The sequence below is a fragment of the Monomorium pharaonis genome, chromosome 7, assembly GCF_013373865.1.
Source record: "Monomorium pharaonis isolate MP-MQ-018 chromosome 7, ASM1337386v2, whole genome shotgun sequence".
NCBI classification, from domain to species: domain Eukaryota; kingdom Metazoa; phylum Arthropoda; class Insecta; order Hymenoptera; family Formicidae; genus Monomorium; species Monomorium pharaonis.
This window is the reverse complement of record NC_050473.1, coordinates 18,089,403-18,104,207: the sequence shown is the minus strand read 5'-3', so window position 1 is coordinate 18,104,207 and position 14,805 is coordinate 18,089,403. Positions and strand designations below refer to the sequence as shown.

The 14,805-nt window shown below is 32.1% G+C and overlaps 1 protein-coding gene across 2 annotated transcripts; it reads right to left on the bottom strand.

Moving 5' to 3' along the window:
- Window positions 1–3,971: 3,971 nt before the first annotated feature.
- LOC105829904 (zinc finger protein 512B) lies at window positions 3,972–13,107 on the bottom strand. Of its 2 annotated transcripts, none has more exons than XM_028188749.2 (3): window positions 12,797–13,107; window positions 7,237–7,501; window positions 3,972–5,691 (listed from the first exon to the last, which is right to left on the bottom strand). In XM_028188749.2, the coding sequence occupies exons 1-3, from the start codon at window positions 12,995–12,997 to the stop codon at window positions 5,264–5,266; spliced, it is 894 nt and encodes a 297-aa protein (XP_028044550.1). In that variant the 5' UTR covers window positions 12,998–13,107; the 3' UTR covers window positions 3,972–5,263. The 2 variants fall into 2 exon arrangements, with proteins under 2 accessions (XP_028044550.1, XP_028044549.1); XM_028188748.2 differs by having other exon boundaries at window positions 12,755–12,845.
- Window positions 13,108–14,805: the final 1,698 nt, after the last annotated feature.

Sequence of the window (14,805 nt, the reverse complement as noted above, 5' to 3'; positions counted from 1 at the left end):
TTCAAATAGGCTTTCTATCTATGACATATGTGTTTCTTGTATTTACCAAAGTTGAAAAGATGATTAATAGTTATATACCAAAATTCAGAACAATTGTTTAACAAAAAAATAAAGATTATTATTGTTATTATAATATATTTTTAAAATAACGGCAGCTTTTATCTTTGAAAAAAACGTATAAAATTTGAATGACAAAATTTTTACGATATCCAAAATAGACATGTATATTTCAAACAGTAGTAGTAGCTGTACAGGACATTTTTTTTTTTTATAAAATAGTAATATATTATAAAATTGTATTAAACATTATAAACCTTTAATATTACATAATATTTATCATTAACATCTATTTATACTACCTATAAAATAAAGAATTATACCAAACTTCTAAAATTCTTTCTATTTATTAAATTACAATTACAATATAAAATTACAATTTAAATATTTATAATAAATTAAAAATTTTTTAAGTCTAAATTATTATCTCTATCTAAATTGATATCTAGAGTAAAAAAAATTTCTGTAAACTAAACTATAACAAATATAACTTACAAAGAAATACAATTAGTGTTCTCTTTTGATTTCAATAAGGATATATTAATTAGGATGTGTTAAAGTATAAGTAAAAATACAAAAAAACACATGAATTCTTCTATAAGTGCATTTTTGCATAGAGAAATACGCCTTTAAAAAAATTAGTTATTTTCTTTCATAATGCTAAGAAAAAATAAACAATGAAAAATTTTTTACATAAAATAAAAGTAAATTTAAACAAATAAAAATTTTTAGAAATTATTTATAAAAAACACTTAAAATCATTTTTAACTTTTAATTAATTTCTTCAACTTTATTATTATTTTTCTACAATGTACATTTAAAAAATAAAAAATATTTTTTAAGAGATTTCTTTTTTCTTGAGAATGTCACACATATTTTATCAATCAAATTTTATTAAATAAAATATACATTTTGTTTATTCTTTCCTATCAATTATGTGCGCATATAATTTGTAATATAGTTTGATAGAATATGTTCTTTTGACTCATATGTACGTATAATAAATGTGTATATACATATACATATATACGTAAACCGCGATTTTCTCTAGTTTATATCTTCAAATTATCAAACGTAACTAAGAATAAAGTTTTCATCACCTGAACTGTAAATAAACTAGTAAATGCTAGCAAAGACAACTCAAAGCAAATACAACTCAAACATAAATATTACATTAGTCTTAATAAATAGCGAAATGTAGCAAACCAATTGCAATTAAAAATTTTAGATAGCATAAATTAGTAAAGAAATAAATAAATCAGAAATATGTTATAATTTATTTTAATTTATTTTATTGACTAAACCATATAACTAATAATTTAAAATTAAATTAATAATATATATGTATAAATTATTACATAAATTTTTCATTTTTTAAAATTTATTTAAATTTATTTAATTATCAATATAAAATATTAATAACATATATAAATAAAATAAATTAAAAATATATTTTAGAAATTAGCATAAAGAGAACTAAAAAAATCCAATATGATAATACTAGCAGAAGACAAAAAATGTTCTACATTGTTCCGTCTTGTAAAAGTTATTCTGAATCAGAGTTCATTTTTTTCGATCGCGACAGTGATGTTTAAGTCGACTTTAAGTCAGTGTTATGGATCTGCGCCTTTGGTGTCAAGTGTAACGCCTATCGAGCGCAAAAGGCGCCGAAGTATTAATTAAATATGAGCTTGCTATAGATACCCTATAGCACTTGCTACAAGTAACTTCTTTACATTATTACTTACGTCTATCGTAGACGTAGTTACCGTAACCGAGGTCCCATTAAAATAAATTGCTATATATATATATATAAAGAAATATATGTACATATAAAGAAAAGTCGAAGCTCGCACGTAGAACAAGAATCTGAAGATAAGATATATCTTTCTTCTTAACAAAGTCGCAATCAGTATTTGAAATGTGTACCTTAAAAAAATGATGTAATTACGACCACCGAAAACGGTACACTTGCAATCGTATGATACAACATTGCGAAGAAATTTTAGCAATTTTATCTTATATTTTGTTTAATATTATTCTCCTGCTAATATTCAGAACTACATTTCAATAGTATACGTAGACAAAGAGAAGAAAATAACAGTGACAATTTTAATATAAATTAACGTTTTTTATATTATAATAAAATTTATCACCATGTTAAATTATTATTATAATTATTAGAGTCAACATAAAAAGAAGAAATTAAAATCGCAAAAAAATTTGACACTTGATCGATTGTTAGATAAATTTTTATTTTTATATATTAATAATTAATTGGAAGAGAAACAATGCTATATACAGCTATAATAAAATTTTATTTTCATATTTTGTTTTATCTCTAAATCTTACGCCTTCGTTTTTAATTTTAAATCCTTTCAAGTTCAATTAAGGCAACATATAATTATAGTATATATCTGTGTTATTGAATCCACAAGTAAAATCCACTCTCTCGCACTACGTCGCTTAAATAAATTACAAATAAATAAATCACACTCATCCATTTTATTACACCGCAAAACTTTTTCAGCAAATATTTCTTCGTGCAGCGGTGAGCGATCGCCAAATTTTTCGCGTAAAAAAACTGAACACAAACGCACGCGATCGGAATCACTCTTTGCAGAGACAAACCACTTGCGTTTGACCATACTGGAAAAGAGAAAATCCGCGTATCTACCTTGCCGAACGGATACTGAGAGCTATGATGGCAAAGAGATAGCGGTTCGCCCTAACGGGGTTACGGTTTTCTTTCTGAGCATTATGATCTGACAGATGACATGGTCTGGGATGACATAGGGCGAGAACGTCCATGTGTTTTCTCGTTTCATTTGCAGAGTAATCGACGCAGAGCGTCGATACCGGAGAACCATTGCGTTTGTTCACACGATTGCTGATATATCGAGATCATGTATAGCAGTGCTCTTGATTAACGCAGCCTGTTTTATCTCCCTTGTTTGATCTACTTAAAATCCGCTCGATAAACAATTTATTTGCAAAAGCGGTTTGTTAATTTTTCTAGTAGAAATCGTTAATAATAATTTTATTTGCCGTGGCTTAAATTATGTCGAAAAATAAATACAAATAAAAATACCACGATGTGTTAAACTAACAAAATAATAGTTAATTAAAGATAACATATTAGGAATTAAATTAAATAATCTTCAAATTATTTTTATTCATTTTTACAAAAATCAAATTCTAATGCAACAACAATAGTAAATAATTCTTTTTTTTTCTAAAAACAAGTTACAAAGAAAGATAATCATTTAGCTTTTCTCGCGTTTAACATCAATTAAAAAACATCCTATATCAATATTAAATTTATTAATTAGACTATGCAGTAATATACGTATTTAAACAACAAATTTTTAGATAAAATTTGCAAGTGACCTAGCTAACAATTTACATCAAGAGGTCTCTGTCAATCACAATCGATCGAAGATAGTTGGAAATTCGCGTATTCTTCGGGAATTACTGAAAAATGTATCTCTCGGACCTATAGACGAAACTAGAATTATGTGTTCCCTAACACGGGCGATGGTAGCGCGGAACGCCTCTCCTAGCAATTCGCTCGTCAACAATGCATGAGAGAGCCGCTACGTGGAAAACGACCTTTCCCTGCCGCTCTTTCATTGGTACACTTTTCCGATAGGAGGCAGGCGTCATTTTCCACACCGCATCGCTCGATCCGCATACACGGACACGCGATGGCATTTCATTGGCGGTTGAAACCTCCCCTCTGATAATAAAGTTGTCAGATAACAAAATATGCCAAATTTTTCATTGTTTGATCTTGCGCGTTTTTCAGAGAGACATTTTCCTACGTCTTGCACCGTTGTATTGATTTTTAAAGTGTTATTTTTATTCAGGTAATCATGCGTACTGGTGATTACTGACATATCAGTATTTAGCTGTTTTTTTTTTCGATTTTGACAAGTTCTGTAAAGCAATCTATTCATATACTCATCTGTGCAATCATTGTTTCAAACAAAAAATTTTTTCACGCAAAAAGTATAAATTTATATTGTGTATAATGTTAATTTAACATAATAATATCGCACAAATTATCTTTCTTATATTCTGATTTTGATAAAATTTCTGAAATAGAAACAATGTTGATATTTTGACGCTACACATACATAATGTGTACATGTATTACGTAAAATATTATTAATTACAATCTATAATGTTGTAATAAAATGTATAATTTAATTTAATACATTGTTAGTGACATAAAGTTAAAGAGTAAAGACGTGACAAAAAGTTTATAAAGTTTTTTTCTGTAGGTATATAAATGCATTAATAAATTCTTTTCACCTTGCAACTACTTTTCTATAACATATTATTACTGCATTAAGCATGATAAAGACATTTACTAATAGAACAAGTTCACACCATTCATACGTGGCAATAATAGTATTATCAAGGTTACTGCCAAACGCAGATTTGGAAAAATTTTTATTCGACTTCTCCATTTTTATATAAAATTTATATCGATAAACAAAGATAGAAAATAAAAGAATTTTATCAAAGTAGAAATAAATTTCTTAATGAGTTTATTATATATTTTAAAAACACATACAAAAACTCGCTAACGCAGTAATCAATTTTAATATAAAACTACATATCAGTCAAACAAAAATAATTATTTATAACAAGTATAAAACAACCGCACTTCTATCAACACAAAGATTATACTTGTGAAAACAATATTGCCGCTGTATTAAACGCTTTTTAATGTAAAATATAAATAAAACTTTTTTGTTAATAAAAGAACAGGTTACGTTTTTAACAAATTTTAATCTTTTTTTTCATATGTTGCTATTTTGAAAATTTTCATTGTTTTTCTTCTCTGTAGAGAGTTTATACTGTAACACATATTAAAATATTTATATTGTAAGCAATTTTTATTATTATTTTATTATTATTTTTTATTTTAGATTAGTAAGAAGTGTAAAATCAGGAACAACATATGTATTACACATTATTTTTACGGGCATATTTTGTTTAATCAATTTAAAAAAATAAAGTAAAAATCTTGTCATAATAAAAATACATATCTATATCATCAGATTAATATAAATATCTATATAAAATTTTAAAAGCTTACCTGTTATAGTCTTTCTGTACACAATTTAAAAAAAAGCATAATTTTCAGTGTTCTAAACCTAAATATTTTCCTAACAGGAGCTCGGGGAGTGCCCGGTTACCAACCGTGTGACTTGTAGTGCGCGTGTATGGCGACCGGTACCGGGTACGGCTTCGGCACGTGTACTGGCACGGCCACGTGCACCGGATACGGTCGCTCCACGTGCACGATCTTCTCGAAGGCGACGGGATACGGCCTTGGTACCGGCACCGGAACATGCACCGGCCGATCGACCGGGATGTGCACCGGTTTCTCGACCGGCACTGCAACTGGCCGGTCCACATGAACAATCTTCTCCACGGGAACGGGATACGGTTTAGGTACCGGTACTGCTACCGGCACGGCGCGATCGACGTGAACCGGCACGGGTACGGCGACCGGTACGTGCTTGGTGACCACGATGGGCACAGCGACCGGTTGCGGTACCGGGTGCGGTATCGGCTGCGGCACCGGCTGCGGAACAGGTACAGGAACAGGCACTGCTCCTAAAAAAGACAGATATTATAAAGATGTTATTGATATAAGAACAGTTTTTATTAAAGGTTTTTATTAAACAAATTAATTGAATACAGTGCCAAAAACAATATATAAATAAAGTAAGTTAGAAGTATGTAAATAAATGAATATTAGATTTATTAAAGATAGATAAATGCTTGAATGGTAAATTTAAATAATAAAGAATTTGAGAAAAATGTTTATATTAAAGGACAAATACAGGATATTAAAAAAGGTAAAATCGAACACTAATTTCGAAATAATTATAGATATGATATTAATTATTTTAAAAATTAAATCATTTTAAATTAAATAATTTCGAAATAATTATATTGACCGGGAGAAACCGAGAGAGACCGAGAGAGACGAGGAGAGACGGGGAGAGACGGGGAGAGACGGGGAGAGACGGGGAGAGACGGATAGAGACGAGTAGAGACCTGGAGAAACGGGGAGAGACGGGGAGAGACCGGGAGAGACCGGGAGAGACGGGGAGAGACAGGAAAAGACGAGTAGAGACGGGAAGAGACCCGGAGAGACGGAGAGAAACGGGGAGAGACCGGGAGAGACGGGGAGAGACCGGGAGAGACCGGGAGAGACGGGGAGAGACCGGGAGAGACGGGGAGAGACGGGGAGAGACGGGGAGAGACCGGGAGAGATCGGGAGAGGCAAAGAATGTTTCTATTGTGTTTAAATTAAGGTAATAAGAAAAATGAAGATGGCTGTTATTTTATTGAAAAAAAGGAACTTATTTTTAAAACAGTCTTTTGAATGGATTTCTAAATCCATGGCAGCTTTTAGAAAAAAATAACAATAGTTTTTTTAATCGAAAATTATTTCAAAGTTTTAATAAAATATATTTATATTACATTATAATAAAAATACAAAACAATAAATAGAAACAAATTAATTGAATACAGTGCCAAAGGCAATAAATAAATAAAGTAAGTTAGAAGTACGTGAATAAATAAATATTAGATTTATTAAAGATAGATAAATGCTTATTCAAAAATAAAATAAAAAGAGCAACAGTAAAGCAACGCTCTTGAAAGTTAAACAACAAAAGCAAAGAAAATTTGAAAAAAACGTAGCATAAGAATAGAGAGCCACAGCAACGCGTGGCAGGGCATAGCTAATACTCTAATAAAATTATTTTTAAATGTCTACATATATATATATATATATATATATATATATATATATATATATACATACATATATATAAATATAAATACATATATATATTTAATTTTTAAATATTTTAATAAAATAGTGCCTTCTGGGTAAATGTATCCATTTGCAATTTTAAATTTAATTGCACATAACAAATAATGAAATTAAAGCAACAGTATACAGTTACATCTTCTTTCTTCATCATAAAAAATCAAAGCTAAAAAGCCATTATGAATTATTTCTTCTAATTAAACTACATTTTAATGTTTTGATAAATTTAAGAATTAAGTTAATTGTATTTCAACATGTGTTTTCTAATCTTATAATAAATATATAATTAATAAAATAAATGAGAGATTACTCACCGATTGGATGTCCAAGGATAGGGGGTGATGGTTCCGGTATGTGTCCCGGTACCGGATGCCCGGCATCTGGCGCCGGAATCTCGTAGATCGGCGGTGGTGGCACCGTCGGTAGACCATAAAGATGTTCTTGATGCTGTAGACCGTATCCCAAGCCGTCCAAACCTCTTTTCCCATGTTTCTTCGCCTCTGCGAAAGTACTGTGCCGTTGCCTGAAATTCTTGTCAACGGTAATTGCTGTAGTACTGGCCAACACCAGCGTCATTACCTGTAAAGATGTAACGAAATAATATCAACATAAATAATTCAAGTCCTTGCAAAAAACTCTAAAAAAGAATTTATATTTGAATGCAATAAATTTATTATAGAAAATGTTTTTACAGCGACTCAATCAACGATGTCAGAAGCTGCAGGAAGATTTTCAAAACTTTAACAATGCTTCGAAAAATAAAAATCATTACATATCTAATTACAGATATTCAATTTAAAAAAAACTGACTTGTACTTCTAGCTAAGATAGCGCATGCTTTTGCTGCTGTAACGAAGGATGCTTGTTATAAGCAAATTCTCATTTTGTCACAAACAATTAATTACTCTAATATTTCGTTCCTTGCTTTTAATATAATTTATTCGTTGAACTACATTAAAAGAAATGTTTTCTATGAACCCAAAATTTGGTTAAAAGATAATATTATTTAGTTACATAAACAAATATTTTATACAATTACATGTATTTTGTGGAAGAGACTGAGATCTTTTCTTATATGAAACAAAACATTTGTTTGTACCAACTAAATAGTTTTATTAGGTACATTTGGATTTATAGAACAAAACATATTTCCTAGTTATGAAATCTCCTAGTTACAGTTATAGATCGAAACGCGGCAAGCTATAGCTTTGCTGAATCATCTAATCTATTTTTTCCGTGAAATGACACACAATCCATCACAATTCACAAACAACGCACAAGTCACTGAATCAACGTGTCGCATTCTTCATCTTTTCTTACGTTCATCTAAATTCAAATGTAAATATTGACAATAAAACAAAAAACAAAAATTTGCCGGTACCAGGAAGAGTTTCATGATAGATTACTGAGAGAGTTACAGTTGCCGGTCGCGATGTCAACGAAAAACTGAGTTCGCTCTGCAATTGCGACCCCCATATGTATTTATAGGTCATCGATGAAGAAGAGCGATTCTATGGGCCGATACACTTTCGCTGCTATCCAAACCTGGGCGACAGCCAAATGGCGGCCACTTTTCTCTCCTGGGAGGTCGAACGACGGTAACAAGGAAGACGCTCGAAAAATTCTGGAGCATATATTAGCGATCCAATTAGTTGGAAGTTCTTCGATCATTTGGTCATTCAGATTATTAGATAGCCGCGGTTGCGCTTGATACGTGATCCGATTCAATCACGCTGATACACAATTGGAATCAGCGAAATGCATCGCATCCATAATTTATATTATAAAGCATTCGTCAATTTTAAACGATCTGTAATTTGTGTGTCAAAATCTAAAGGAATTCCATTTACAACTTCGCGTCCTGTGTAATACGAAAAATATTTGAAGAATACATACAGTAATGGTTTTAGTTTTAAAAAATAATGTATGCATGCATATAAAAAATTCATATCAATAATAAATCTATTATTATTATTATTATTATGTAGTGTCATATAAATATAATACCGCAAATAAAAATTATAAATTCTACTTTAAAATCTGATACCCAAATTATAGACATATAAATTATCATACAACAGTAGTTCGTCGAATAAATCATGGATGCGATTTTTTAACAGAATAAATTTATCACAATTAAGTAATCAACTAATATTGTAAACAACACACGATGAATGTTTCTTAACAAATTAACAAATTACTGTTTATCGGGGAAGAGTAAACAGCTGATCGACTCGGCACTTCACGCGATCACGACGTGTGAGCGTGAAACTCAAGGATCCACGCTCCGGGTCGGTAGGATGAGATTACTGTTTCCCGGCAAACTCTCGCGATGGGAAGCAGGAAAATATTTATGTCAAATGTTTGAATGTAATTCACAAGTTCTGTAAAAAATCAAAAGTAATTTTTTTATTCGAATAAATTGAAGAAAATCTCAGGTTTCGCGCAACAGCGAGAGATGAAGGTATGCGGATGCTAATGGCTCCGGTTTCTTCAGCGTCCTCCGGTGTCCTTTATTCGGTCAACGAGATCGAGACGGGTGCGATTTTCCTGTTCGCTTCCGCGTTAACGCCCCGGGGACTTTCCTAACTTTCATTTTCTAATGCCTAATGCCGTTGCGTTCCTAATGTCACCCACGTTACCTGCCATTCATTATTCATCGGCAAGTTCGAGTCGGCAAATGCGCAACAACACGACCAATGACGCTGGCCAAGGTTCACCAACGATATATCGCGAATTAGCGAAATGCACACGTACGCGATGGTGAAGTATAACAAGAAACGGCCCATGCTGTAAACGTGCAATCCGAGAACCTCGATGACGAAACAATGTTGCTATAAGGAAAACGTTGCTTCAATTGTCTCGTTCACTCGCGAACTTCTAAAAGCCTAAATTTTAATTTATTTCCTTTTCTATCAGTCAGTTTTCTATATTACAACAGCACAGTTTCACATTTGAATAAAATTAATAATTATAATTATTCAATTTGTTAAAATAACATAATAAATTCAATAATACAGAAAGATAATTTTATGCAAAATTAATCAAATATATTAAAACTTTAGTGAGACATACTAGCTAAGGTAGGACATACTTTTGCTGCTACGCTGAAAAAAAAATTTACTAGATTGAAATAAATATCTTTTCAAATAGTACCAACCAGAAGTTTTGTAAAAAATAAATAATATTTATTTCAAATAATATTTTCTATAATTTAAAAAATGTATAATCCATTTTATAATAAAGAAAACTCGTTAGCAATCTTTACTATAGCAAAGTTGTTCTAATAATTTATTTATTGCTTTAAAACATAGTACTTTTATTAAACTTCATTAAATCTTCTTAGTTACAAATATTGAACTCGTAGCGAATTGTAGCTTTGTTTAATATTATTTATATTTTCTTAATATACATATTATATAAGCAGAAAACTAGAGTAGTACATTACTAATTGAAAATTAATTAGTATCCAAAATCAGCATGACTAACAACTACATAGTTGCTGTAGTTATCTGCAACGTTTATCCATCAACGCTTATGCACGTAGCATTAAACGGCACGCGAAATTCTTAAGCGTTTTCGTTTTCACCGTACGTGTACGGAAGTGCGTTTGCAAGCATAATTAAATAGGTATAAGGATATAGGTAAGTAGTACAGACGCTCTGATCGTTGAACGTAATTACGGCGTCACATTGAGAACACGAGTGGAGTAATCGAGTGGAAAACTAGTGTCATTTTTTTTTAATAGAAAACACATATGTGCACTTGTATCAATATATTAAATAATATTCAATATTATTTTATATATTAATCTTAAATATTAAATATTTAATTATACTTAATGTATTATAACCATACAATAAATTTGCATTAAAAATAAATCAATTAAGTTTGCATACTTAATAATCAACTTAATATTAATTAATATGTCAAATAAATTAATTTAATATTAATTAATATTTACCGTATTATTTAATATCGTTTATTATTCGATTCGCTATAAAATATTATTTTAAAATACCATCTCAAACTGGATCCGACGCAAGTAACTTTCATCACAGGAAGTTCGAGAAGAGTAAATTTCCGATTTGATCGTAAATGGCAACTTGACCTGTTCCCCGATCAGAATCCGTCAAGACATCACTGGTAAGAATCGTAAATATAAAAGGCGTTGTTACAATCTTACGAACAGTTTAACCGCGACACGAGAGCAATGTCGAAGATCTTTGTAAGTAGCTGATGTACTTCTTCGTTCAAGTAACGTGTATATAAATCAAGATAAAGTTTACAAAATATACAATATTTGGATTCAAAAATAATCTATTTATTTTTCTCTAACACTAAGATAGTTCTAAGTATTTTCATTAAATTCTCTCGATTTTTCTAATTTGTAGTACGCATTAAATAAAAAGATCTTACGACACGATATTAAATTATTAGGTTTAAATTTTCTTACGTATTTCAGCTATTCCTGACATTATGTACCTGCGCATTCGCATCGGTACCGAAAGATGCGAAGCAGCAGAAGCGGGGTATCATCGGTAACGAGGGATGGATCGGTCTATTAAGCCCTTACGGACATGGACAACCGTGGTCGATCGACGCCCCTTTGAAAGGACTCAAACTTCCCGAGATCAATCTGCACGCAGGGTAAAACTACACTATATCGAAAATAAAATAGAAGTTTATATTATTTTGAATAATTCAACGTAAATTTCTAGACTAGAATTTCCGGGAACTTTTAGAATCTTTCAAATAATTTAAAATAAATTTCTCTAATGTTCTAAAATAATGTTAATGAACTAGTACGAAATACTAGCTAAATGAGAAATCGCATAAAGCGTTAATAAATATTTTCCGGATTTATCTACTCTCCTGCAAATTTTATATCGCTTTGTTCTAAATTTCCTGTACCTCCTAAAAATTAGGACGTCAATGATCATTGCGAACTTTCCGTGTCAATTGATAGATTGCAGCTGGCAGGTGCGACTTATGGTAGAGGTGGCATTGCCCTGACGCCTGGAATTCTGAAATCTCTCCCGGTGTATATAACGAAGCATGTGGTGGTGGAGAAACCGGTGCCAATTCCGGAGCCTGTGATCATAGAGAAACCGTATCACGTGCCGTTACCAATCGAGAAGATCATTCACAAACCGGTCCCCGTCCCGGTACCGGTGCCTCAGGTAACGTCCGCCATTTTACTTTCATTAACAAAGCTATTAATGATCACTCATCCTTATGTAACAATTTTTCGAAAAGCAGTGTGAAGAAAATGCGCGAAAAGTCTCTTAATATTTAAATTAAGGAGTGAATATTTTGAACTAATATTCTGAATGACATGTAAAATCAACTTGGATCATAATAATACAGAAAAAGATAAATTGGATGATTCAGGAAAGCCACAGCTTGCTGCACGAATTCAATATCTATAATATATCTAAGAAGATTTGATAGTTCAGCAAGAAACTATGAAAGCAACAAATTAATAGAATAACTAATTCTTTGCTGCAAATTAAATTGCTAATATAACGAATTTTCTTTATTATAGCAGCAAAAGTACGCGCCATCCTAGCTGGCATGTTTTGTTAATAATTTTAATTCATATTTGAATACATATATTCTAACTTTCGCAGAAAATTGCTTTTGTATTAACACATCATGTAACACATTTGCTATACTACAACAAACATGATCGCTATAATTTTACTCATTTGTAAAACTCAATTACTAATTTTATTATAACATAAAAAAAATTAGTTATTTGTGTATTAAATCATTGAAGTTCTTAGTTGTTTCATATACAATTTTTTCCGGATTCTTAACAAAATTTACCTTTAAATTTCTGGAAATTCATGGAAACATCTCTCCGAACACGCAGGCGGTGCCGATTCCCGTGGAGCGCCCCGTGCCGATTCCGGTGAGGCAGCCGATCGCGGTGCCCGTGCAGCAGCCGTATCCGGTTCCGGTGAAGCAGCCGGTGCCCGTGCCGATTCCGGTGCCGGTCCCGGTTCCGGTGCACCCGTTGTCGCCCCCGTCGCTTCCGTTGATTCCGAGCGGCGGTCTTGCTGGTGCCATCTATCCGCACGACTACGCACCCGATCACCTTTACGTTCATCCGTCACCGGCTAACGTGCACTTGGACCATGGTATCGCCCCTCTCGCCCCCGTCGCTCCCATCCTTCCTATCGCTCCAATTGCCCCCATTGCTCCCATCGCTCCCGTCGGCGCTATCGCCCATGGTTTCGGCCATGGGCTTGGTAACGTGTTGACACATGGTTACGACCACCTTGACGCTCATGCTCACGTCCATCTTGCCCACGAGCACGAGCACAAAAAGAGGAAGACCGACAAGAACTGATTCGAGCACGAAGGGCGGACGGCCGTTGTAATGTTGTATATAGAAAGGGATCGCTCGGTGTCTCTTTAAGTATTATATGTATATAGTTTTAAGGGAAATTTTATCCGCTTCTTTGCTTCCTTTTGATCAATTCACAAGGAAGATTGTCGATGCGATGATTTTTTTGAATATCGCTAAAAAATTAACTAACGCCGTAACTCTTTCAAAAAAAAAAAAAAGAGATTTGTGCAATCTAGCATGTATAATAATAGACGAACGCGAACATCCGGTTTTTATATTTTGCGCGCGGGCAAACTCTCGTTACATCGCGTGTCTAATGGGAATCATTTTGGGAAGCCAGATTGCCAGCAAATATTGCTCGGAAAGAATTTTGCAAGTATTAAAAATTATTTAAAAACAAAAAAACATATCTAATTGTAACACGCGTGAAAAACCCTGCAAATATATTTTCACGGATAAGAGAATAAGAGATTTCTCAAACATTTTTATAACGCTACACAGAAAGAGATTATTTTTTAATAAAGATTGCACGATATATATTGTAATAGAAGGTCAATTAACTGATAATTAAATATAATGAGAATTTAATTACGTCGTCAAAGGATTTTAATCTATCTATAAGAATGTAGCAAATCTACTGCCAAATTCCTAGATAACTATTATAATGATTTTTCGAATCTTTTATTATTAGTCTGACGCGCTATTTCATGTCTTCTATTTCCGCTTTTCGCAATATACTATTCTAATAATTGTGATAAATTTCCGAAACTTTGAGAGGCATGTATTCTAATGATTCTTTTTTTCTTTCTTTCTTTTTCTTATTTTATATTGTCGAGAAATGCATTCTTATGTCTTTACGCTAAAAGCGTGAATAGCAAAACAAGTATTGTCCATATAGATTTCTTTTATATAGAAAACTGTTTTATTAAATAATAATGTAATCATAAAATAAATGTATGATGTAGCTTTAAAGCTATAACATTCTTCACTTCTGAGTTAATTTTTATTACTTTTATTACAAGTATAATAAAGCTCTTCATTGAAGACTGTGCCAACTTCTTGGTGAACTTACTATCAGGTAAACCTGTGTCTATCTTTATCTTTCTTTCTAAATAAATAAAAACACATAGGAGGTACCTGCTTCGGGTAAAGCTTCCCAACAATTAAATTAGAACAATCGACCTGACAGTTCTTATGAGTACTTTAACTTCTCTATTAGAAAGTATGTGATTGTATATTCAAGAAGAACTGTACGTATAAACTAATTACAGCGCATTCAGTTTTCGTCAAAGAAGAAAAAAAATCGCAGGACAAGATTAATAGCGAGCGTCACATTTTTTGATACCCAGCCAATACGAATCTTTGAACGACACTGTACATCTGGCAAACAGAGAGAGAAAGGAAGAGAGAGAAAAAGAGAAAAAGAAAAGAAGAGAGGGAGTAAGAAGAGAGAGGAGAGAGGAGAGGAGAGAAAGAACGATCGGGAGAAAGAGAAAGGGAGAGAGAATGTGAGAGAGAGAGAGAG